We start from the raw sequence: 23,189 nt of genomic DNA, 5'->3' as shown, positions 1-23,189 counted from the left end.
GTGTGTGCTGTGTTGTCCTCTGCCTCTGTCCTGCCCAAGAGAAAAAGGTGCTTATTAATATGGGATTAGGTCATCAGTGACTTGACTTAGGACTCTGCACGGCCTCAGCTGCTTCAAGCCACACAGGTGAACAAGAAGTGTCTGGGTCGTGACATGTCAGTGGTGGGAGTGTGGTCAGGGGCCCGGGCACACTGGGCTTTCTCCAGCCTCCTGCTCTCCCCAGGCCACAGGGCCTCCAGGCCGTGGCCACGGACAGAGACAGGCTGCTGGGCTGGACTAGGTGCCCCCTGCTCTAACCCCAGCACCACTGCACTTCGACTCCTAGCAGTCCCCTATGCTCGTCTCAAGGCACTCTTCCCAAGGTTTTTGTTTCCCTTCAGGCTCTGTCAGCAAACAAATCCGCACAACCCGTCACAAAAGCTCAGTCACCCAACTGATCCTTACCCCCCCCCCGCCACTCAGCAGAGACAGTACTGCTGTATCATTTCACAGCTGTTGCTGCTGCTCTCTCCCTGTGCTTCAGCTGGGTGCCAAAATGCTGGAAGCGACGCTGGACCAAGCGCTGGATTACAAGGAGCTTGGTTCGCACCCTGTTCAGGGCTGAGGGTAAGGCCAGCGGCACTGCTGCCTGACTGAACCTGGTACATGCCAAGTTAAAGGAGCGCTCCATAATCTTTCTTCTTCAAAGGAGAGCAGTTGGTCTTAATGAAGATCAGGAGGACAGGAGTATCTTGTGCCATCCTACACATATCTTCATCACTCTCCTCCTTTAGGAATGAAAATTTATTGAAGTGTGTGCTGCTGTTTTGAGTCCCCTCAAAGAAAAGGGGAGTGAGGGGAGATCAGGTAAACCAGATTTGATTTTAATAAAATTAAAGGCTATTAATTGCTGGTGATTTAGACTGGTCTAAAAAAAAAAAATAAACAAAAAAAAACAAAACCCAAAGCTCTTCATGCTCTGCCTCAGCTCCTGCCTTAACCTCAGATTTCTCAGCTCTACAGTCGTCCGTTCACCCTTACATTTACTCACCCAACCGCTGAGCCCCAAAGCAAGGTTATATTGTGTCTGTTCATCCATTCCCTGCTGGGCTAACGCAGACACATAAAACCACTGTTAATGCTGCTTCAGCTGACCTGAAAGGAGTTACGAAAAACCATGCCCTGATTCTCGTCCTTTTAAAGCCGTGCCTGGATGTTGATGACAGCAACGTGGCGTCACCACCATCACTCAGGCTCAGGAAAGCAGCCCGAAGCCCTCCCGCCCATGCCCAGCCTCGCCGGCAGGAACCATTGGCTCCTGAGGGACACAACATGCGGCACAGGCAGCACGGTCCCGGCCGCTACCCCAAAATGCCTTGCTGGGGGTGCAGCTGCATAGCCATCGCAGCCATTGCTGACACCCTGCACCTCTCCTCCCAGGCTGCTGGTGCGGAGCTAGTGCTGTTGTGTCAGTGACACGGCCCTCCTGAATACCTGTGGGATCAAGAGAAAAAATAAATTCATTATGGTGCAAGACTGGGCTATAGGAGACCCTCAGTCAGTTCCCTGCTCTGCCATACACTTTCCAGGATGCCTCATTTATTTTCTTGAGGCTCAGTTCATCATCACTAGGTACCAGTCTTCATCGCTCACGTGCTGGGAGTGAGGGGGAGGTGCGCTGCTATTTAGAGGAAGGGTCAGCCAGTCAGTTCATATCTGGTCTGATACAGTGGGATAAGTTAAGAACAGAAATTTGGTCGACCTTCATTTATAAGCCCAAATGTCAGAGAGCAGGTAATGTCTATTGTAAATGTCAGTCGAGGCATTTTTCTTTTCCCTTTTAAAAAAAAAAAATCAACAAAGATTTAGTTACTGCAGTTATGCTGCCATTCACACAGGCTCAGCTCCACTGAGGGTGTATGTATGGTATTGTCCAGGTACACAAACATACTGTGGGAATATTAAAAGGGGCTTGTGTAAAGGCATGGGGTCTGGTAAAGCACCCAAGCCCAGCTCAGCCCTCTTCTTCAGCAGTGAAGCAGCTTTCGGTAACAGAAGGCTCTGCTAAAAGCTGGCAAAATCAGGCTGCCTGAGCAGAACACAGGGATTTGATCGATAGCTGGTGGGCTTCTCACCTTCACGATTCATCTCCACATGAAAAATGTGTGCAGCGCAGTGAAATACAGCCCTCTGCAGGCACTTGCACCTCTTCAGCCATCAATGCCAGCATTCCTGCCCAGTGGCCCACTGCCAGCAGAAGAAACGGAACCATTCCTTTTCCAAAACCACCTTGCAACTCACTGCTCAAGGCTGGCTACTGCAGAGTAGGCTCCACCTATTTCCAGCCCTTATTTTCCCATCTGACAGAGGTGCCACATCAGCTTAGGGCTCCTTTCCCTGCGCTGAGTGCCTCAGTGGTAGAATTGCAGCATGAAAAATGAGCTCCCGTGACGGGGCTCAAACCACGTACCCTCTGTGGGGCCGTGGCTCAGCCCATCTCCCCCACTCCTCGCTCAGGCCATTCTTCTGTGCTGCCCTCACCTGAAAAGTCTCTCAAGCTCTTGTCATCAGCACATTCTTTCTATCAGTGTGTGCCCACTTTCTGCATCCTCTTCATTATGAAAATAATTGAATAACATTAATTACCAAACCAAATCACTGAAAGCTGCCTACCAGGAGCCTTATTTCAACATTCAAAACTCCATTTATAGCCTATTTACACGTGCTTTTTAGCCCTTCTGTTTTACCCTTATCAATAGTGCTGGGTTTTCTTTTTTTGGCTCTCTTCGCTTCCTTCCCGGGACTCTCCAGACACTAGAGGGAGGTCTTGCTTTCTCTGTGTTTTTCAGTCCAAAGTTCGGTCTAGTTCTGCTTCACCACGTCCTCCTGAACTTATATTAAATTGTTTGTAAGGTCCTGAATTAATTTAACAGCTGCATTTATGGAAGGAAAGCCCCAGTCTGAGGCAGGACCAATCCATGCACAGCTGGCCATAAAAAAAAACAAAAACAAAAACAAAAACAAAACAAACCAACAAAACCAAAACCAAACCACCTCTCGTACAGGTACATGACTTTATCTAAAACAGAAGAGAGAAAATTCAGCTTATCCTTCCTGCACATCACCTTTCATTCCTAGCGATGCCAGGCTGCACCCCAGGTTATCAATGACTGCTCCAATGCCAGTTGTGACATTTTAATCTTGTCGTCTAGATTTTATGATATAAGACTTTCTATTTTTCATACATATCACAGAGTCTGAAATATCCCTGTTAGACCTTTTGCTCAATGTCAGATGGGATTTAAATCTCCTGAAATGTTTAAGATTTCAGAAATATTTTTCCCACTGCTCTGGGTTTTTCCAACTACATGTGTAGCACCACACAGCATCATCTCAGGACTGCGGGATGTAAAAAGGCTTGCATTGAGCTGGTGCAGATTACACAGGACATACAGCCCCTCTCTTCTCCCCACGGCAGGTCCACCTGCAGTTAACACAGCGCTGGAGTACAGCCTGCCTCCAGAGCAGCTCCTCTGAACAAAGTGTAGCAATGAGGCACCACTCCCACCGCCACCAGCACTGGGAGGGTAGGGGCCTGTGTTGCACAGGGACTGTTTCAGCTTTGGGGCAACAGCAGCGACTGCAAACCGATGCTGTTACTACTCTGCAATGGGGAGATGGGCCAGTCTCCTTTCCTGCAGAGCCTGGCTTCTCAGGGCTTCCAGATTTGGGCACCTGATCCAAGAAATCCCCTGGGAAGAGCTCAGCTGCAACCTGTGTTTTCGTACAAGCGACAGTGGAATTTTTATTCGGTATTGGTTGCCCAACTGCTCTTACTGTTTATTATGCCCTTAAAATTGAATTCTTGGTTACTTAAGGTCTGTCTTAAATCTGCTCCTCAGTTTTTGGGTAATATCTTTCACTTAATCTAGTAAAGGTCGAGATCACTGCCAACAATCTCTTGAATTTGAAAAGGACCAGGATGCTAATGGTGAGTGCTGGCGTGCTGCGGGGACAGGGAGCAGCCATGAGGTGCGAGGCAGCCTCTCCACCTGAACAGACAAAAAGTGCTTGGAGGTCTTTGCTGTGCCACTGGATCAAAGGGTTTAAAGAAGTCCTTGCAATGAAATCCCCGCGCTTGGTTATTGCTGCTTGCTGGAGGAGCGCAGCAGGTCAGCCTCACCGCAGAGCCTCTCTGGGAGCAGCATTCAGACATGTCTGTACAGACTGAAGGTGGTTGCTCATGCCTTATGGCACAAGCAACGGAGGGTTTCAGCAGTACCTCTCAAATACTTCAAGAAACTGCAAGTGAAAATTGATTCTGTGGATGTTTAACAGTTGCAGAGACACAGAGATTTTTTTGTGATGAAGGGACCACACTGCACGTGCTTACTCCTTGGGAGTAAGGCACCTGCTGGAGCTCAGTGCACTTGTCTCCAGTGAGCACTTTGACACTAGTTCCAGTGTGATCTTGAGCAGATGAATTAATTTCAATGTATTATTTCTCCAGCTGTACAGGAGCACGATAACGCAATGATCCTGTACCTTTGCACTTGCTAATAAACTTCTTGGGGAATGGGGAAGGACAGAAACCCCTCCCTAGATGATTTTGCTTGGGCTTCTTGGTGTTAGTTTGAAGCAATTTGCTTTGCGAGAAGGAGTTTCTGTATTTCCATGGGAAGTGGTGACTCCGTTATCTCCCTGTCCATCCCCAGCTCCTGTCCTGCACGGGGCTCCCTTGCCTGGAGCGGCTGGGGCAGGGATCGTTTGGGTGGACGTCCCTTCTGGGCCTGGGATTACGGCACAGTACCGCTCACCCCTGGGCGGGAACCCTGAGCACTGATACCTTACGTACCTCTTTGGGTAGCTACTCTCACAGGCCTGGTTTGCATCGACTTCAGTAGCAAAACTGTCCTACTGATAATTACTCAGCATTTAGGCTACCCATGTATTATATATACCCATTGTATATATAATATGTATATAACATTATCTATACCCATGTAGATATGGGTAAAATATGTTTCCAATATTTTATTTAGAAATTATGTGTTTTAAAAGTGTATATGTCATAATTCAATATTATTCATTGAATAATTCAATATATTAAATTCAATTCTTTCACCCTGAAATAAAGGGCTGATGGCTTTTATTCCTTCCTCCGACTATCCAATCTTAAACAGCTCTGTCCAAAGCCCGTTACCTCGCAGGCAGCATGCGAGATGCTGCCAGCTTAATAAAATCCACAAGCAGTTCAGGCCGCAGACTTCGGTTCTGGGCTGTGAACCCCACCTGACGGTTCCAGCTTGGCCAGATCCCCATGATCCCCGATGTGCTCCCAGCAGCTACGACCGCACGCGCAGTTACACCACAAAGAGACGTGAAGTTTTATCAATAGCGGCGGGCATCACAGCAGAGGACAAAGAGCATTCGCACAAGGTACCAGAGAACCGGGTAACCGGAGGCCGGGAGGAGCTTTGTGCGGTCACCTGGACCCACTGCGCTGCCCCAAAGCAAAGTCAGCAGCCACAGCTCACCCCGCTGCGGAGATGTCTGCCTGACCTTTCCTGGGAGAGGGCTACTGCCTCCCCAGGCTATCCAGCACCATTGCTTTTATCTGCCCCACCAATACCTAATCTGAATCTTTCTCACAGCAGCTTAAACCCATAGAAGCTCCGTGGACTTGTGAGGTTATTACAAAGAGACTAGTGGTAGAGTGGACACCTCAGGCAGGAAGAAATATCCTCCTGGCTTTATACCCAGCACTTCTGCTTACGCACCCCAGAAAGGAAATAAAAAAATCTTGTTGCCCAAGACATGCATGCTGTCATCTTCCTGGTATACAAAACCCAGGGTACATCTCCCTCAGCTGCAGCGACATGCAAGTTCTACTGATACCATCAGTTCAAAATTCAGAAGATTCTTTAGGTTATTAAAAAACGTCCTACTTTATCACAGTTTTAAAAGTGCACATAACACAGCATGTCAAGGCTATTTTCATGGGATCAATATACGACATTATCTAATACAAGTATTAAGAGATTTCTATTATGTTTGAGATTTATTTCCTCCCATTCGCCTGAGATTTCTTCTAGACAGCTTGAGATTTAATTTAGGTAATAGTGCACCTATTTTGAAGGACTTGCTTATTTGTTGATCAGCATTACTGATGCTCATTTTCATTATTGGGTAAAAATTTGGCAGCAGGACAAGAAGCATTTTTATTCTATGTTTGTACAGTTTCTAACACAAAACTGCCCTAGTCCACCCAGGCACCTTCATGCAGAGATATAAATGGCAACTGAGTGTGAAGATTTTTTCTGCGTAACCTGAGACAGAATATTGATGCTATTAACTCTTATCTTTCCCATGGGGTTCAGCGTTAACATCCCTTCTAATATGAAGAAAGCTTTGGTGGAAGAGGGATGTAATTTGTCTTTCGGGTGTCTTTCTTCAATTAAATGAATACTCTATGAAGCAACTTCTGCTCTAGGTATTATTAAATTTACTTCTGCATTTTTTGACATTTAAACTATTCTGTGGGACAATACAGTCTTGGTGTCATTTACTCTGATCTAGCATTTTTTTGCAAAAGCCAAAATACAGATTTTATAGGCACAAAACCACATTTGTGTCATCTACCTCCATATTACCTCTCTTGATTTATGTCCCTAACCCTGACCAGGTTCCTGTATAGGAAATTAAGAGGGGGCTGGGAATGAAAGCAAATAAACCCAGCTGGATCTTGGCCTGCAACTGAACAAGCCCCACCATTTCCCAGGTTATGCACGTCCCATTTTTAGTGTGCTCTCTGGCGTCGATGACACTGCTGTCGCTTCACAGCCATCGGGGTCCCCCTGCACCTTCCCCCAGCTCCCACAGGTGCTGAACGGGCTGTTTGTGGCACCTGCAGGGAGGCAAATCAGGGCTGCAACATCCAAGACGTGCCTGTCTCCAAATTATGACTAAGACTGTCTGCCTGCGAGAGCCTGTGCAAAGCGAGACCGGCACCTACGGTACAGAATGCTATTCGCCTTTTAAAACTGAATCCTTCAGAGGCAGCCTCATCTCACCTCCTGTCCCTGCCTGGCTGGACAGGATGCTAATTTTGGCTTTTCTGGACCAAGGAAGGCATTAGTCACCCTACTAGTCATCTATTTTATTACGACTTTTCCTCTTAATCCTGATACTACTCTAACTCCAGAAAAAGATCAAATGGCAACAAAAGGGAACAGAATAATTTCTTATTTGAATTTGGGCAAAGGTATCTCTCATAAAGGCATTAACTGCTTAAGGAAAGAACTGCTGCTAGTAATTGTTTTACAGTTGTAGGGGTACAACTGCCTCGACAAATGACCGCCAGCAATCAATTTACAAACTTCCTCAGCGATCCCCTGATTTGGTTTCCTTTCATGGACCAGAAGCGTTTTTCTAATGGGATGGTTGGCAAAGGATCTCTTCACCTCCTTTTTAAAAGGCAGATCACGCAGCCTTAAACACTTAGTTCTAATCATGAATTATTGGAACATTGCGACCCGAGTCATCATGCACTTACTTGTTGATTAATGGTCTTCAGACAGCTTAAAAATAAACATGGGGGAATACCAAGTATAACGGGAGGGTTTTACCATAATAATCTCTGCCCTTGACTGCTAAGCCAGAGCTTCAGCAAAAGGATCCATCCCCAGCTGCCCTGGAAGACTGAACACATAGTGGGGACACAAAGGAGTCAGCGCAGGCGAGAAACGAGGCTTGTGCTGTTTCCCTTCCACAGCACTTCAATTTAATAAAATCTTGGAGGCTATGAGTTGCAGAGCTGCTCCCAAGGGAGGCGTAAACATGGAGCAGAGCTGGACTGAAACAGGCATCATTTGGAAGAGGAATCAGAGGGAGAAGGAGACATGACTTGCATGAGCGGTGAAATCACAAAGGCAGCAGGGAAGAGGAGAGGCAGCCACAGCGCAGCGGAGGAGGGAGGAGGAGGAGGGTGCCTGGATGCCATTGCCACCTAGGCCAAGGGGAAGGGAAGGATGATTTGGTGAGATCCCGCCTGTAGAGGAGACAACAGGGACACATCAATGACTCCCGATGAGGAAGGGAGGAAGGGACACATATCTAGTTTTCCCCACCCTGAAATTCAAACCCTGGGTCTGGTTGAGGACACTGGCCATGAGATAAAAGATGCTGATTATTGCGGAGATTCACCAAGCAGGACCAAGCTGCAGCGCCACGCTAAGGACAGGACAGTGGGGCGTTTAAGAAAAGCAAGCTTGGGATGAGGCATGACAGGGCTGCGTTGGGGCCAGGCGTCATGCCGAAGGGTAGCAGAGAAGCCAGGAAGGCAGGTCTGTCCTAGTCCTTCTGCACTATAGGCAGCTGTGGGAGCAATGAACTAACGGGAAACCCATGAGTCTTGTGTGTTCTCCACCTACATGGCCCAACTGAACTCTGCCCTTATGTGAAACTCAAGCAGTTTGGGGCAGGAGCAACACTGATTGATCAGCACACCCTCACCAAAGCAGTTTCTGTCTGTGTCTGGCTGGGAAGGTTTCTTAGGAACAACTTCATGGCACAGATCTCAATGCTTCATCTTATTTCAAAAATGTGTTTTCTTGCCTGTTCAGTGAACCAGCTCCCAAACAATGTAAAATAAAAAAAACAAAACCAACCAAGCCGTGAGTCTGCTAAGATCTTACAGTCGCTGGCTCAGTGAAGGTGGGCTATGGGTGAGGGTGACAAAAGGTGCAAAGTCCCCTCTGTGCTGCTGGTCCTGACAGAGGGAGCGGGATCCAGGTAGCAAAAGGGACCTACTTCAGCAAAGCAGCAGTGGACATGTCCTTCCTAGCACAAAGATAACCACGGAAGAATAAGCAAAATCACCAGTATCTCTGCACAATTATGCTCGAATTCCTAACTCTCCCAAGACACAAAAATAACTGCTCTGGATCTAAGTTATAAGTAAGAACAAGCATACACATTTCATGGAGTTTATCACAAGTTTACCCTAAACTGCGTTGTAGGGCGCCACACAATACGCCTTAAGGAATATTTTAGTCCAAGACAATGACAGCAAAGACTTTTTTTTCCCCCATTGAAAATTATTACTGTCCTATTAAGTCTTAAATTTCTTTTTTATTTCTATCCATAGCCTAGCTGCATAGCACGTAAAGCAGAAATGAAGGGATTGTACGTCCCCTGGAAATCAAAACTACTCCTGTGAGGTCTCACCTGAACATGACTTTCACGGCAGTTTTTTGTTCCAGCCTCTTTAGCAGCATCACCGCTTAAAGGTGCTGACTGAAAGCTCCTCCAGGACTACCCTCCCAAGGCGCCTCTTCCTCTGCAAACGCCCAGCGCAGCTCCACAAACAGCCGGTGCGGACCTGCAGAGAGGCAAAGCATGACTTACAGGCGGGTGACGCCATCCCACAGTGGCTGAGCTCCGCCGCTTCCCGCAGACCTGGGCACAGCACACATCGAGCCAGGGCGGGAGGAGCAGGGAGCTCAAACGGATCCTGAGCTGAAATGGGAAGAGCAGGAAAAGAGGGGGTGACCACCCTTTGCTTTCTCACCCCATCCCATTGTCCTGCTTTTACATAGCGCTCATAACCACAGCACGCACGCACCCGAAGTGCAACGATGCCAGGATTTAGGCTCCCAAGTGCAAGACTGTGTTTATCCATAACTTGCTTGGGATTTGCAAACCAACCCTTCCTGCCTGAGGCTCCTGAGCACATGGAGTGACGGGCATAAAGACTGCACACACCGAACCTCCTCTTGCTGCCCCAAATTCAGCACAGTGCACAACACCCACGGCGACTTCCCCTGGGGACACCAAGGGGACCTCATTGCATTTACACAATGACTGCAGTTTTGTAATAATCCTGGGCTACGCCAGATGCTTTTAATGCCTGACAGGAGAAGCAAGCGATTCAAACAACATCTCCACATAACGTGCTGAGCAGTCACTAGCAGAGCGAACAGCAAGGTTGCTTTACTTATTTCTTACAGCACTATCAACATTCCTTACAAGCCTACCCTCTATTTTCCACCTAAACAAAGGGAAGGTCCTGTTACAAAAGAGCAAACAAAATTCCTAGTGTTTGAAGGACTTCTGATACTCCAGACTGGTTTATAGCACAGGTGCTCTCCTACGGAAATCAAACGCCTCCTAAGAATAATGTAAGGCAGTACTATTTATAAAAGTTATTAATTACAATGAGCTCGTATTTCAGTGAGTCCTTTCCCTCCCTCTTCTTGCTCTTGCTATCTCTTATCCTCTCACCTGTTTTTCACGAGGAATAATTTGAGACTGATATATGATCAGGTTTATTTGCCCCGTCGTTTTGTACCCAAATAGTCAATCTGTTGCTCCCAGTAATAGCAGGGTAGGCAGAGCATGCTTTCTCCTGCCCTCCACAAAAGAAAATAGAAAAGGAATTACCCATTGACTCAGGTACATCATGGTGTGCACTACATGTGAGCTGGCTGCCTTGCAGCCAGATGCTGCAAAACTACTTAGCATCACTCCAGACTGTACTTTAACGATGACATACCAGGAAAGCCTGCAGCAAGTTAAGAGACAAGAACCATGCTCAGCGGCAGATACAATGTTTTTTCATTCCACATGCTGGATGTCAAAATATGCCAGGTGCCGCCCAGGGTGACGGTACTCGCTGGATGGACAATTAGCAAAGCGCATCAGCTGGGTTCAGACTTGGCTTTCCCTGAAGACAGCAGTACTGCTCTTGTTTAAACCAAGAGCTAAGGCTGAATTTCAGCCGATAAATTTTAAGAAAAATCTGAAGAGGTCTTGATTTGTTATGATGCACTCACGACATTTTCCCACCAGAAACTCTATAGTTCAGCGTCCCTTGAAACCGAAGTTTACAGTGACTGGGTGGGCTCTGAAAGAGGACGCGTCTGCTTCACCATATCTAGGTTTACTGAACTCCTCCTGTAACTGCCTATATGACATGATATATGTTATGCATTAGGACACAAAAATATCTTCCCACAACCAGCCATGCTCCAGCGGGCAGTTTGGGGAGTGACAGTAGGAGATAAACCAGGAGGCCTGGCCTGCGCCCTTCACACCTGCTTGAGGAGCAACCGCCCTGTGCTCTGCACGACTGACCCAGCCTCGGCTAGCCCGCGGTGGGCCTGGCTTGGTCACGCTGCAGGGAAACTGCACAGGCATTACTTACAAACCAGGGAGAGTACAATAAGCAAATGACCTGCATGCTGAGAAGCCAAATACTGGCCACCTGAAGGATGGGACAAGATAAAGCAGTGGTAAAACTTTAAGAAGCACAATTAATACACTGCAAGCACTTTTCTGCATATATAGACCTGAAAATTAGGTCCACAGGACACTGTTGGCTCAGAAAGCCAAGCAGACCTTGCACTCCCCTCCTCTAGCAGCACACAGAGCCCAAAAATATGAATGAGCTAAAGCAATGTGGATCCTATTTGGTTGTTCATCTCTGATGACTCATCTTCCCTGTGCTCTCCTTAGGCCAATGACAAGGAAACAAACACAGGCAGAAACAATATTGAACTTGGCCTCATTCTGGCAAAGTTGCCATACTCAGCCTTTTATCACTAGGTACTACTTGCACTTCTCGTGTTGCCTGTGCTCCAAGTAAGCATTAAAGGTTAAATAAGCAAACAGCCTGTTTTTCCCTTGAGTCACCAATAATTTCTACTCAAATCCTGGGACAGACTAAAATTTTACCCAAATAAATTTTTGGGAAACTTGCTGCTGATGGAGCTTAAGGCTGGCAGCCAGTCAGGGTGGCTCCCGTAGGCTCTCTCCTTAAATTTGGTGTGTCCCCCTGGAGCTGTGACCCAAGACACTCCATATGGAGCAGAGCGGCACGCTCAGTGTCGAATCCAAGGGGCAGCCCCTGGGGATGCTACATGCTGAGCCAGCTACTCCCACCCAGGAGCGCTGATGTGAAGAAGAAGGAGGGCTGCGACCCCTCTAAATCCTCTGGGTGAAAGAAGAGATGGTTACGCTCCCAAGACATCGCCAGTAGCAGTGCCAAGCACACAGAGTAAGAGTCACCAATGTCCATCCTGCTCTCAGAGGCTGCCCTCCTCTCTCGGGAGCTCCTGCCCTCGTGGGCCCAGCCTGGTGTCCCACATAGCATTTCGCTTTTGAAGGAACAGGGCAACACACAGTTATTAAATGAAAAGTATGAAACAGAGAAAACATAAATGTTGTAAGCACAGTTTTCTGACTGACAATACTATAATCACCCTTGGATGTGATTTTTGGGTGATGGACTACATTTCTTAGCCTGGTTTAAGTACTTGCATGCCCACGAGCTTGTTTGCTTCCTCCACCTGCACTGACTGTTCTATAAAGGTATCTTCTCTCCTTACAAGCTTCTGGGACCCCATCAGCAGAAAGTGGTGCCCCTCCGACCTCCTAAAAGGGCTTTCCATACTTCCTCACCCATTCCCGCAGCCTTCGAAGCAGCTGTCAAGTTGCCTGGAGGGGGAACAAGCACGGCTATCCCTCAGCAGAGGGGGGGGTGGGGCTGGGGCTGGTGCTGCCCACCCACGTCGGGTGACTTTGCGACACTGATTGACTTTATGATGCCAAAGTAAACACGCACACCCCTCCCCCCCCCCCCCCCCCCGCCCCCCGAAGGCAAAGCCGGGCTCTACCTCGGCCCTCGGGAGGACGCAGGGGGCCGTGCCAGCTCCAGAAGTGGGCCGCCGAGGGTGGCACCGGGGAGGGGGGAGCCCCCGCCGCCGCCTGCGCTACCCTCCGCCGGGCCGGGCGGCGCTGCCGGCCGGGCGGACCCGCCGTCGAGGCAGCACCGAGACGCCGCCCACGCCGGGGGTGGCCCCGCGGGTGCGGGGAGGCGCGGGCGGCGCCCGCAGCAGACAGCCGCCGCGCCGGGCCGGACCGGGCACATCGGCGGCGGGAGCCGGGCCGGGATGCGCGCTCCGCCGGCCGCCGGGGCGAGCCGCCTCCGCGCCCCGCGCTGAGGCGCCCCGCCGCCGCCCGCTCCCTCCTCCGGGGCTCGGCGGGGAGCCGGCGGCCGCGCAGCCCATGGCCGGCTCCGTGCAGCCCCCGGCGGCGGCGGGGGGCGGCGGCCCCGACGGTGGGTCGCTGGCGGGGGGCGGCGAGGCTTTTGGGGACCGCTCCCTCAGCCAGGGCTTGAGCGTGCTGGTGGGGCTGGCGCTGTGCGTGACCATGCTGGGGCTGGGCTGCGCCGTGGAGCTGGGGCAGCTGGGGCAGCAGCTGCGGCGGCCCGTGGGGCTGCTGCTGGCGCTGCTGGGGCAGTTCGTGGCCATGCCGCTGCTGGCCTTCCTCCTCGCCCTCATCTTCGCCCTGGACGAGGTGGCGGCCGTGGCTGTGCTGCTGTGCGGTTGCTGCCCCGGCGGCAACCTCTCCAACCTCATGTCGGTGCTCGTCGACGGGGACATGAACCTCAGGTAGGCGCCCCGCTTCCCCTCGCCCCCAGCCGGTCGCGGGGGGGCTGCGGCGGCCGCGGGGTTTGGTGGGCACCTACCGGCGGCGGGGCCGGGGCGGACGGCGCGGCTGGAAACCCCCAGCGCTGCTCTCCTGCCTCTCCCGGGGCGGGCGGGTCTTACACAGACCCCGACACACGCCTCCTGCCCCCTTCCCTAAAAAGGCTGCTCCCCCGCGCCCCCGACCGGGGCAGGGAAGGGAGGTTCTTGCCGTGAGGAGGACCCCGGCCGGCTGCAGAGCCCCCCTTCCCGCGGGGGCTGCGGCTTGCTGGGTCTGCCCCCCCCGGGCGGGCGGGCAGTGATCCGGTGTCTCTTTGGTTCCCCCGGCGCAGCATTATCATGACGGCCTCCTCCACGCTGCTGGCCCTCTTCCTGATGCCCCTCTGCCTCTGGGTCTACAGCCGCCACTGGATCAACACGGCCCTGGTGCAGCTCCTGCCCCTGGGGGCCGTGAGCCTGACGCTGGGCAGCACCCTGCTGCCCATCGGCCTGGGGGTGCTCATCCGGTACCGGCACCCCCGCGCCGCCGACCTCCTCGTTAAGGTAGGCACGGCGCCGGGGACGGAGACGGGGACACGGGGGATGCCCGGGGTCGGCACCGGGGACGGCGCGGTCCGACGGCAGGAACCTTTCCGGCCCCTCCGAACCGATGGTAGCTTCACACGGGCTTACTCCACTACTTAGGTGGAATGTAAGGACTTACAGTCTTGAGATAAAGCAGCGGGACAGAGGCAGAAAGCAAGGGAAAGGGCAGGCTACACACATACACACACACACGCATTCCCAGGGCTAGCAAAACCAACCCGCGGGCACTGCGACACTTCCTTAAACCATGCAAATTAGCTTAATTACGAGAGGAAAAGTGAAGCACAAGCCCTGGCTCTCTAGTTCCCCAGGAAGTCACCCCAAAGCAAAATGATGGAGGGCCATCTCAGCCCTTTCCTTTCCCAATCAAACACCACCAAAGTCCTGAGCCAGGAGCAAACCCGGGAAGGGCAGCGCAACCACATTTGCGGTTTAGACTCTCTATCAAGCCCCCACCCGCTGTGCTTATCCTTTTAAAATAATAACCCTTGTGCTGTTTGTCAACGTCTGTATCTGTTGCCAGATTTCCCTGTGGTCCCTCTTGGTGACTGTGGTGATCCTGTTCATCCTGACTGGGACCATGCTGGGCCCAGATCTGATGGCACATATTCCTGCATCTGTGTACGCCATTGCGGTGCTGATGCCTCTAGCGGGGTACGCCTTGGGATACGGCTTAGCCACGGTCTTTAAAATGCCCCCACACTGCAGGAGAACAGTGTCTTTGGAAACAGGGTGCCAAAACGTCCAGCTCTGCACCGCCATCCTAAAACTCACCTTCCCCCCGGAGCTCATAGGGAGCATGTACATGTTTCCCTTGCTTTATGCGCTTTTTCAGTCGGCAGAAGCAGGACTGTTTGTGCTGGCATACAAGATGTATGGGAGAGACAGCTACAAACAAGATACGCTTGGTGAAGAGGAAGACACAGATATTTCCTACAAGAAACTGAAAGAAGAGGAGGTGGCTGATACTTCATACGGCACAGTGACCATGGAGGAGCACAACTCCGTTCAGATGGAGCCGACGCAGACGGCGCTTTAGGCAAGATAAGGAGGCGACCCCCGAGGATGTGTGATGTGTTGTGCTTGCAACCAGGCTGGGGCTGCGCTCGCCGCTGTGCAAGAGGAGCTGCCCGGCCCCCATTGTTTCTCCCGCTGCTCCCACTGTACAAGGTGATGTGTGTTTATTACTGTGGCAGTTGTATTTCCTCAAAAATAAATATGAAAGAATTGAAAAAACGAAGGAAAAAGTATCACTGCGATGTAAACCAGTACGTCTTCATGCAAGCAGGCCGGTGCCCGCCTGAGTGCAGCAGGAATGAGTAGAAGGAGACGAGCGTTTTGCAGAGGCAAAGCCAACGCGGCACCAGTGCGGGCGAACGGGCAGACCACCTTGTGCGCGCCTATCTCCGTGCCTCCCCCCGCGCTGTAAAAGCATTGTGCTGCTTGTTCTCACCACAAATACATGGCGAAGCTGAACCAAACCCGTGTTCCCCGCTGATTAATCCCGCGGGGGCAATTAAGGGCCGCGCTGTGGGGAGGGCGGCGGGGGGGATGCCCGGCCCAAGGCCCTGCACCGGGCAGGGGCGGGAAGGGACCGCCAAGGCCGGCGGGGGCGGGGGCAGCCCGGCCCCGGTGCCGCCCCGGGGGTATTTAAGGCCGCCCCCCGGCGGTCACCGCGGGTCCGGCGCGATGGCGGAGGAGGCGATGGAGAGCTACCTGTACGCCGCCTACCACCCCTATCCCTACTCCTACCGCTACCCGCCGCCCAAGGGCAAGGGGGGGGCAGCGGGCGGCTGGCGGCCGCGAGGCAGCGGCTACTTCTCGGGCTACGTGGAGGCGGCGGCGGCCGCCGAGTACTTCGACAACTACCAGCGGGCGCAGCTGAAGGCCATCCTCTCCCAGGTGAACCCCAACCTGACGCCGCGGCTCCGCAAGGCCAACACCAAGGAGGTGGGCGTCCAGGTCAACCCGCGGCAGGACGCCTCGGTGCAGTGCTCCCTCGGACCCCGCACGCTGCTGCGCCGCCGCTCCGGCCTTCCCGCCGGGCCGCCGCCCCGCGAGGCGGAGCAGGAGCAGGGCAGCCCCGCCACCACCAGCACCCGCGCCGTCCGCTTCCCCCGCACCATCGCCGTCTACTCGCCCATGGCGTCCCGCAGACTCACCGCCTTCCTCGAGGAGTCGGAGCCGGAGCGGCGGGCGCAGGAGGAGGAGGCGGCGGCGGTGGTCGTCGAGGAGGAGCCGGCCGCGCTGAAGGAGCAGCGGGAGGCCGAGGCGGCCGCCGTGCGGGCGAGCTGGGAGAAGCCCCCCGAGGGCAGCGCCGAGCCGCTGGAGCAACGCCCAGCCGCGACCCCGGAGCCGCCGGCGGCAGCGGGGCCGGAGGAGAGCCGTAGGGAGGAGGAGGAGGCGGAGGCGGTGGCAGCAGCAGTGCCGGCAGAACCGCCGGCCGTCCCTCAGAAGCGGGAGCCGGCGGCGGGCAAGACCCGCCTGCGCTTCCAGGTGAGGGGCGGGGGGAGCGGGGCCGAGCGGGCCCGGGAGGCGCCTGCCCCGTCGAGTAACGGTTGTCCCGGCAGTTCCTGGAGCAGAAGTACGGCTACTACCACTGCAAGGACTGCAACATCCGCTGGGAGAGCGCCTACGTCTGGTGCGTCCAGGGCACCAACAAGGTAGGGTACGGTAGGCCCGGCCCGCCGCCCCCGCCCGCCTGCCTCCGCCCCGCTGACCCCAGCCTTCCCCCCCGCAGGTCTATTTTCGGCAGTTCTGCCGGACCTGCCAGAAGTCCTACAACCCGTACCGCGTGGAGGACATCACCTGCCAGGTAAGGGACCCCCCGGCCCGGCCCGCCCCGGCCCCGGCCCGCGTCCACCGACCGCCCCTTCTCCTCCTCGCCAGAGCTGCAAGCAGACGAGGTGCACCTGCCCCGTGAAGATGCGCCACGTGGATCCCAAGAGGCCCCACCGCCAGGACCTCTGCGGGAGGTGCAAAGGGAAACGCCTCTCCTGCGATAGCACCTTCAGTTTCAAATACATCATCTGAGTGGGGTGGGGTGGTTGTTTTTTTTGTTTTTGTTTAGGGCTTTTCTAGCGAACTGCAAGTAGAGCAGATCTTTTTTTGTTGGTGGTATTGTTGAAGGTACTGAAGAGAGGTGTAGCTAGGAAAGCACGCAAATAAAAGTATTGCAGAGCACACTCAGATGATCAGGTGGGTTTGTGCCCAGCTCAGAGGGGTAGGTATTGCAACTTCTGTAACTTGTACAGGGAAAGAGCCTACAAATAATGTTTTGTAAATCAGTGGTGGTCTTGGCAGCAGCTGACTTGGGACCCTGTAGAATCTCAGGTGGGAAAGGATGTCTGTTACTGCTCCTACCCTTGAATACTCAAAGTTAACATCAAATTGACATCTACAGTAGGTAATAGAGCACCATTCATGAACAAAACACCTAATAATACTAACTTACTGTGCACACTTCTATTCCTTGTAGAAAGTCTTCTGCATCACTAGAAAATGATTGGGAAATGCTATGTAAAACCTAGGTCACTTCTGGTACAGTTGGTCTGTGTGTAGCTAAGCTGGTGTTCTTGTCTTGTAGACTAAAGACCAGGAAAGCTTGTGGTTAATGCATCTTCAGGGATAGTTCTCACAAATTGCTGGGGAAGGGAGTCACTGAAGTTATCTCTCTTGGTAAACGAGCTGCCTGTCTTTACTGCCACAAGGTTACTGAGAGAAGTGACACTTTAAAGGCTCAAAGTATGATACTACATCTGCCTGGCTTCATCTTGTGCCCGCAGATGACGCGCAAGAGCTGTGCGCTTGGTGGCTTACACTTGAGTTTGATCTGGTTATGGTTGAGGTGTCTGTTGTTGGGGAAGGACCAAACTCCTGCACCCCTTTGGGGTTGGGTTTGCAACTAAGGACTTGCAGTGTTTGGTGGTAATGACAGAACCAGCATTGTTACTCCCAGATGATGCTCTCTGAGGCCTGTTGGTGCTGTCAGTGGCAATGGCCTCTGTAGGGATATCACACCGCAGTGAAGCATTATGAGCTGGCTCTGGGACTACAGCATCACCATGTGAGCAGATTCACAAGCTAGTAAAATGTACACCCCGCTAGCCTACCCTGTGGCCAAGAAGTTGGGTGAACTTAGAGAAAATGTATTTTTCTGAGAAAGTGAATAAAGCTGTTCATTTTGAAACCAAGCATAATAATGCACAAAGCCTTTTGCAGAACTCTTGAGGTAGCTTGTTTGGAAAGACTGATTAATCTTGGCTATAATGAACTTGTCTACACCCATAGGCAGCTTACCCAAGACCACTCTATTATAAAGACTGAAGGGGGAACTAGTCTCAGCCCATGCTGTATAACAGCTTCTCTAATGGAAGCTAGCGTATGGCAGGGTGGGCAAGCATCGTCCTTTCTACCAACAAATGTCCATTTAGGGGGGCAGTGAGTGTTAATTCTGTAGGCTTAACTCATCTTGCTGTAGATTCCTGCTTTATTGTAACATGTCCCTTGAACTTGATGCAGTAACTAAGGCTTAATGCCTCAGTGCCAATTTCTTGCCAAGTAATTTTATCTGTTCTTGCTCTATTTGTTATTATAGCAGCATGAGGTATTGTGAGAAGTAGACCTACCACCCCCAGAATGGGGTACCCTTTTATTTTATGCTTCTACCTGAAGCATTTTCCCCTGTACTCGAGTAAAAGGAAGTATCTCTTGCTTTACCAGCTTACTCAGACTTTCACAGTAATTTCCATCCTTGCCCTGTTCAGCTTGAGAAGTACAGCTGCAGCTGGGTGGCTTTCTCTTGCAATGCATGGGCTGTGCACTCACCTGTAGTTAGTCATGAGCAGTGGCAAGTCTCCAGCTTGAGGAGGAACATGGTTGAGGGCCCCTCTGAAGCCAACTACCCATAGTCTACCTCAGCTTGCAGTTGCAGCTGAGATCTGGAATGTCTTTATTTCCCTCTAAGGATGTTCTTCACTATATTTTCCTGTTTCCCTTCCCCATTCTAACGGCTGCAGCCTGTTCCCGATGGATGCAGTGTGGCAGATGGACTGTGATGAGCCTGTGCACCTTGGTATTGAGTTTGAGAACTCAAGCTCTGTGCCATGTCAGTATGAAGCCATATGGCAACTCCTAGCAGTATGAACAGTTGAGTGCTTCCTAGTTATACAGATGTCCTTGCAAGTGGTGCTTTGCGGATTACTTGCTGTGAATATGGTGACTCTTATGCAACTGTTATCAGTAACAGCCCAAAGTGACATTTAGTACAACTTAAGAGTTGTCATCCCTGCTGACTACAGTCAAAGCAGCAGTTGCTTCTGTTTGGCAAGATGCAGAACAGGCCTAGCTGCTCTGAACTGTAGGGCGTGCTTCAACAGCAACTGGCCCAAACCAGCAGTTGATGAAGGCTCCAAGTGGCAGGTAGCAGCAAAGAGCTGCCCCTGCTTTCATCGGGTACTGCAAGGTTTGGAGGAGGGCAGTGGGCAGCTATATTAAACAAGCTTTCCTTCATCCTGTAGCATTCCTCAGTTCTGTGGTAGCTCTGTATGTCATTCCTCTTGCTTAAATATATTCAATGCTTTTACTGCTTAATGCCAAAGTACAGTTCTGTATCCTTTTCCACCCTACTGCTCTGTCACGTCCTTGACAGCATGCACTGCGTATCATGGGCCCTGGTTCCTAGACTCAGCAGAAAGGAGAGCCACTCATGACCTATGTGATTATGCAAAGTGGAAAGGAACAGCCTTTGTGCTGCCAGTCCTTCAAAGATGTCTTGAACTTGCCCTGTACAGCTTTTTCATGAAGGCTCTTTTGCATGTGTTAGCTCAGTCAGTGCTGTACTCGCTGCATCTTATGGAAGATGTCTGATGTTTTCCTTCTTTCTAGACAGCTTTACTATGGCTTCACATTTGTCACCAGACCTGTCACCAAGTAAGGCAGGGTGACAGCTTATGCAGTAGTTGAGAATGAGCAACTTTGGAAAAGCTTCACAAAGTTAAAGCAATCTCAAGGACAGGCCGCTAGCATCATTCTGCTCATAGGGCACGTCCCACTTGCCATTGTCAATGGAGGAAGATGTGTAACATAAAGAGTTACATATATAAATTCAGGTTTCAGTTGCGTGAGAAGGCCTTTAACAGTTTCAGACAATGCCTAGGAAAATATGCTGTTGCAATGACAGGACATAAAAGGAAAAAAACCATGATTTCAGGGCACCCAGGCCTCTATTCAGTGTTAGTCTGTTTAGCTAAAGTATTTAAACTCTAGCTTGTAAAATTGACAAAGTGACAGATACAATGTCTTTTATTTTTACAAAAAAAGCTGGTAAAAGATGATGTAAATAAAAGTGTAATGCACCACTAAATAAAACTACTTATCCCCCAGTAAATACTTATTAAATAATTAAGAACACCATCTACAGTACCACAAAACCATCAAAATAATTCAATTTTATCAGGGACAGGGAAAAATTACAGTGATTATGGATGTGCCTTGACCGGTTACAGAGCTTGTTAGGAAAACATAACTACTGTCAGCAGTCCAACAGCGTGCACAGTGCCTTCAATTAATGCATTTCAGCATAATTACATTTCTAGTGGGGTCCAATTCCCCCAAAAAAGGCAGAGCTAAGAATTTCAGTTCTACATTCTAAACTCTGGAATTAGAGCCCATTAAAAAAAATCACAGTGGGTAAGAGATGTATATAAAAATACTGGGTATTCCTTTCAAATCACAGGAATGGTGGGACTACATTCTTTTTTTTTTTTTTTTCATTTTTTTTTCTTTTTTACAAAATGCTATTGGTTTCAACAGAATCCAGTTTGTTTTATGCTACAGACTTTGACACTGAACTATGAGTATATTGCCTGTTTGCATGTTTTGGTAGTCAGTCTTTTTTTTTTTTTTTTTTCTATATATAGTCCCAATTCCTTAGGCTTAAGTTGAGTCATGAAGATGCATATACGTGCATTCAAACTCTTTGAACCCTGCAGACTACTCAGACTGCAAGTAATGTATGTGACTACTGATAGGGAGACCCCCCCCTTTCCCCTCATAGCTTTATACACCTACTGTCTTAACAGTGCATTGCACAAATTTACAAGAAAAATACTGGTTTTGCACTATACAGTTTCTAGAATATATACAGAATAAAATAAGTTAACTTCTAATGAGAATTGCTGATGGGCAGCATATATCTTTAATATACATTTTAAAGTCTCTGCAGGCAGCTACTTTTTGGTTAGTTGTTATCAATATTTGTAACATAAGCACTGATCAGAGAACTGAGCAGCATTCCAATAAAGTTAACAGATATATTATTTCTTTTAGAAACACTGGGAAACCCCAGTTTAAAATATTATTAAGTGTCCTAACATTTACACACTATGAGGATTAGATCTAATAAAATAAAATTTCTTCAAAAATAATCTTGCAGCTCTTTTAAGCATGCTCTGAGACCTTATTTAACAATCATCACCCATACCTTCAAAAAAACAACTGTCACATACCCATACATTCCAGTTCACGCACATCATTTCCTTGTTATGGACAACAAAAGCAAATAAAACATTGAGCAGTCAATGGTTTTTGCAGCCGTAAGTCATTCTACTCGTGTTTTGACCGCACATTCTTCATGACGTCACAAAGTGTCTCATTAGGTATTAGCTGATGATTATATCTACTGCTGCTGGAAAGCCAGGAAGCCTTGCAGGTCTTCAGCCAAAATAAACCAGCCTTGATTTTAGCCTCATCCCACCTGCGGTATTGATTCAACCTTTAGAGGCTGTTACTGCAAACACCATTTACAGTTCTGTTACAACAGAAAATAATGCATAGGTATGCATTACATTTAAGCCCTTTTCCTTTCATGTAGTTTTTATACATAAATTTAATAAAAAAATACTACTGCCACACAGTTACTGTGTAGAAAGAGCAGTCAAGTAAGATGTTCACTTCAATTTTCAGATTTTTACTTTCAATGAAACAATTTCTTGCTGTGATGAAACAGAGTTGGCTGTCAGGACTGTTGGAGGTTGTTGGTTTCTTTATTTGATGAAAGGTGCTCAATAATAGTCTGAAGTATCTTCATCATCAGTTCTCTGAATGACAGCTGTTCAGAATCCAGTGCTCACAAGATTTATTCCTGGTTTGATTTTCCCTAGAAGCTGATAGGATTGCACCATGCGTAGAGACTCTCGAATTTCTAGATTAAGTTCCATCAGCTTTGAGCTGGCCTCAGACATGTCTTGGTTGGAGCCTACTACGGCGAAGCTACCAGTCTGACCAAGCGTCTGATGACGGAAATATATGTGCAGCAATGTCTGAACTGGGTCATCTTCAGAACTGCCAAAGATGTCGTGGGGCCAAATAGATCTGTAAACACAATTTGGATTTAAACATTAAAAAATATATAATTTAAATGTGTAAGTATTCTTTAAACATTTGAACAGGAGACACAGGAAAACGACAGAGAAATGTTTCTTCCATAGAGTCCTAATAGTTCACAGTGTCATTTTCTTTGAGATAAATTCTAAAGAACAAGTACTACTAGAATTGCTTTTTTTTTTAATTGGAAAATACGTATGAACAAGCTGTAATGAAGCAACAGTACTTGTCCTTTTCAATAAGGACATCTAGCAAGAGCTGAAAAAGCCCTGGAATAGTGCCTATCCCTATCTTTTAATTTAAAGGGCCCATTAGCAAACTCAGGTCTGAAAGCAATCCTTAAGCACTTACCTGAAAGCCTTGACCTGTGCTACAGCTGACACAAACTCCTTGTTTCTCAGGGTTTCAATGAGAGAGTGAATAGCCGTTTCTGTGCTCGCTTGGGAAGCCTCTGCAATTTCAATTTCTTCGATACCACTGTCAGATGCAGCCTCAGCCTCTTTCAGACAGCTCTCCAAAAGAGCGAGTTCTTCAGACATGTTTATGACCTAAAACAAATATAATAGTTAACTTTTCTAGTTTAAATATATTTTCAGCCAAATTAACTTTCAGCAGACCAGACTTACATTTTTCATCATCTTTGCAATCATAAATGGAGACAAAAAAGTACATACAAATATTTGCTGCAGTTGCTGAAGTACATAGTTAATTTAATGGCCCAAGCCTGCATGTCAGGTATTTGCACTTTCC

General features: G+C 49.7%; 3 protein-coding genes across 5 annotated transcripts in view; 2 read left to right on the top strand and 1 right to left on the bottom strand.

Annotated features, from left to right (window-relative positions):
* The first annotated feature begins 13,041 nt into the window (after positions 1 to 13,041).
* On the top strand, positions 13,042 to 15,535 carry SLC10A4 (solute carrier family 10 member 4). Its single transcript, XM_086464331.1, has 3 exons — positions 13,042 to 13,433; positions 13,802 to 14,012; positions 14,578 to 15,535. Exons 1-3 carry the CDS (start codon positions 13,048 to 13,050, stop codon positions 15,091 to 15,093), a joined length of 1,113 nt encoding a protein of 370 aa, XP_086320457.1. The 5' UTR covers positions 13,042 to 13,047; the 3' UTR covers positions 15,094 to 15,535.
* Positions 15,536 to 15,743: 208 nt separating this feature from the next.
* ZAR1 (zygote arrest 1) lies at positions 15,744 to 17,087 on the top strand. The gene is made up of 4 exons (XM_086464466.1): positions 15,744 to 16,550; positions 16,625 to 16,717; positions 16,795 to 16,869; positions 16,944 to 17,087. Exons 1-4 carry the CDS (start codon positions 15,744 to 15,746, stop codon positions 17,085 to 17,087), a joined length of 1,119 nt encoding a protein of 372 aa, XP_086320592.1.
* Positions 17,088 to 20,322: 3,235 nt separating this feature from the next.
* FRYL (FRY like transcription coactivator) overlaps positions 20,323 to 23,189 on the bottom strand; it is a 147,910-nt gene continuing 145,043 nt past the window's right edge. For all 3 annotated transcript variants that reach the window (XM_086463977.1, XM_086463979.1, XM_086463980.1), the window contains 2 exons: positions 22,791 to 22,987; positions 20,323 to 22,427 (listed from right to left, as the gene is read on the bottom strand). In XM_086463977.1, the coding sequence (XP_086320103.1) occupies positions 22,169 to 22,427; positions 22,791 to 22,987 (456 nt within the window). In that variant the 3' untranslated portion in view covers positions 20,323 to 22,168. The remainder of the gene's footprint in view (positions 22,428 to 22,790; positions 22,988 to 23,189) is intronic.

Source organism: Leptosomus discolor, chromosome 4 (assembly GCF_034619465.1).
Source record: "Leptosomus discolor isolate bLepDis1 chromosome 4, bLepDis1.hap2, whole genome shotgun sequence".
In the NCBI taxonomy this organism is placed as follows: Eukaryota; Metazoa; Chordata; class Aves; order Leptosomiformes; family Leptosomidae; genus Leptosomus; species Leptosomus discolor.
This window is presented reverse-complemented; position numbering and strand designations above follow the sequence as displayed.

What these genes read in the sequence shown, in the direction of transcription:
- ZAR1 (XM_086464466.1), top strand. Translation starts at nt 15,744, where the DNA reads ATGGCGGAGGAGGCGATGGAGAGCTACCTGTACGCCGCCTACCACCCC. An exon ending in AGACCCGCCTGCGCTTCCAG is followed by an intron (nt 16,551 to 16,624) that starts GTGAGGGGCGGG and finishes TTGTCCCGGCAG; the next exon opens with TTCCTGGAGCAGAAGTACGG. An exon ending in TGGAGGACATCACCTGCCAG is followed by an intron (nt 16,870 to 16,943) that starts GTAAGGGACCCC and finishes CCTCCTCGCCAG; the next exon opens with AGCTGCAAGCAGACGAGGTG.
- SLC10A4 (XM_086464331.1), top strand. Translation starts at nt 13,048, where the DNA reads ATGGCCGGCTCCGTGCAGCCCCCGGCGGCGGCGGGGGGCGGCGGCCCC. An exon ending in GACGGGGACATGAACCTCAG is followed by an intron (nt 13,434 to 13,801) that starts GTAGGCGCCCCG and finishes CCCCCGGCGCAG; the next exon opens with CATTATCATGACGGCCTCCT. An exon ending in CCGCCGACCTCCTCGTTAAG is followed by an intron (nt 14,013 to 14,577) that starts GTAGGCACGGCG and finishes ATCTGTTGCCAG; the next exon opens with ATTTCCCTGTGGTCCCTCTT.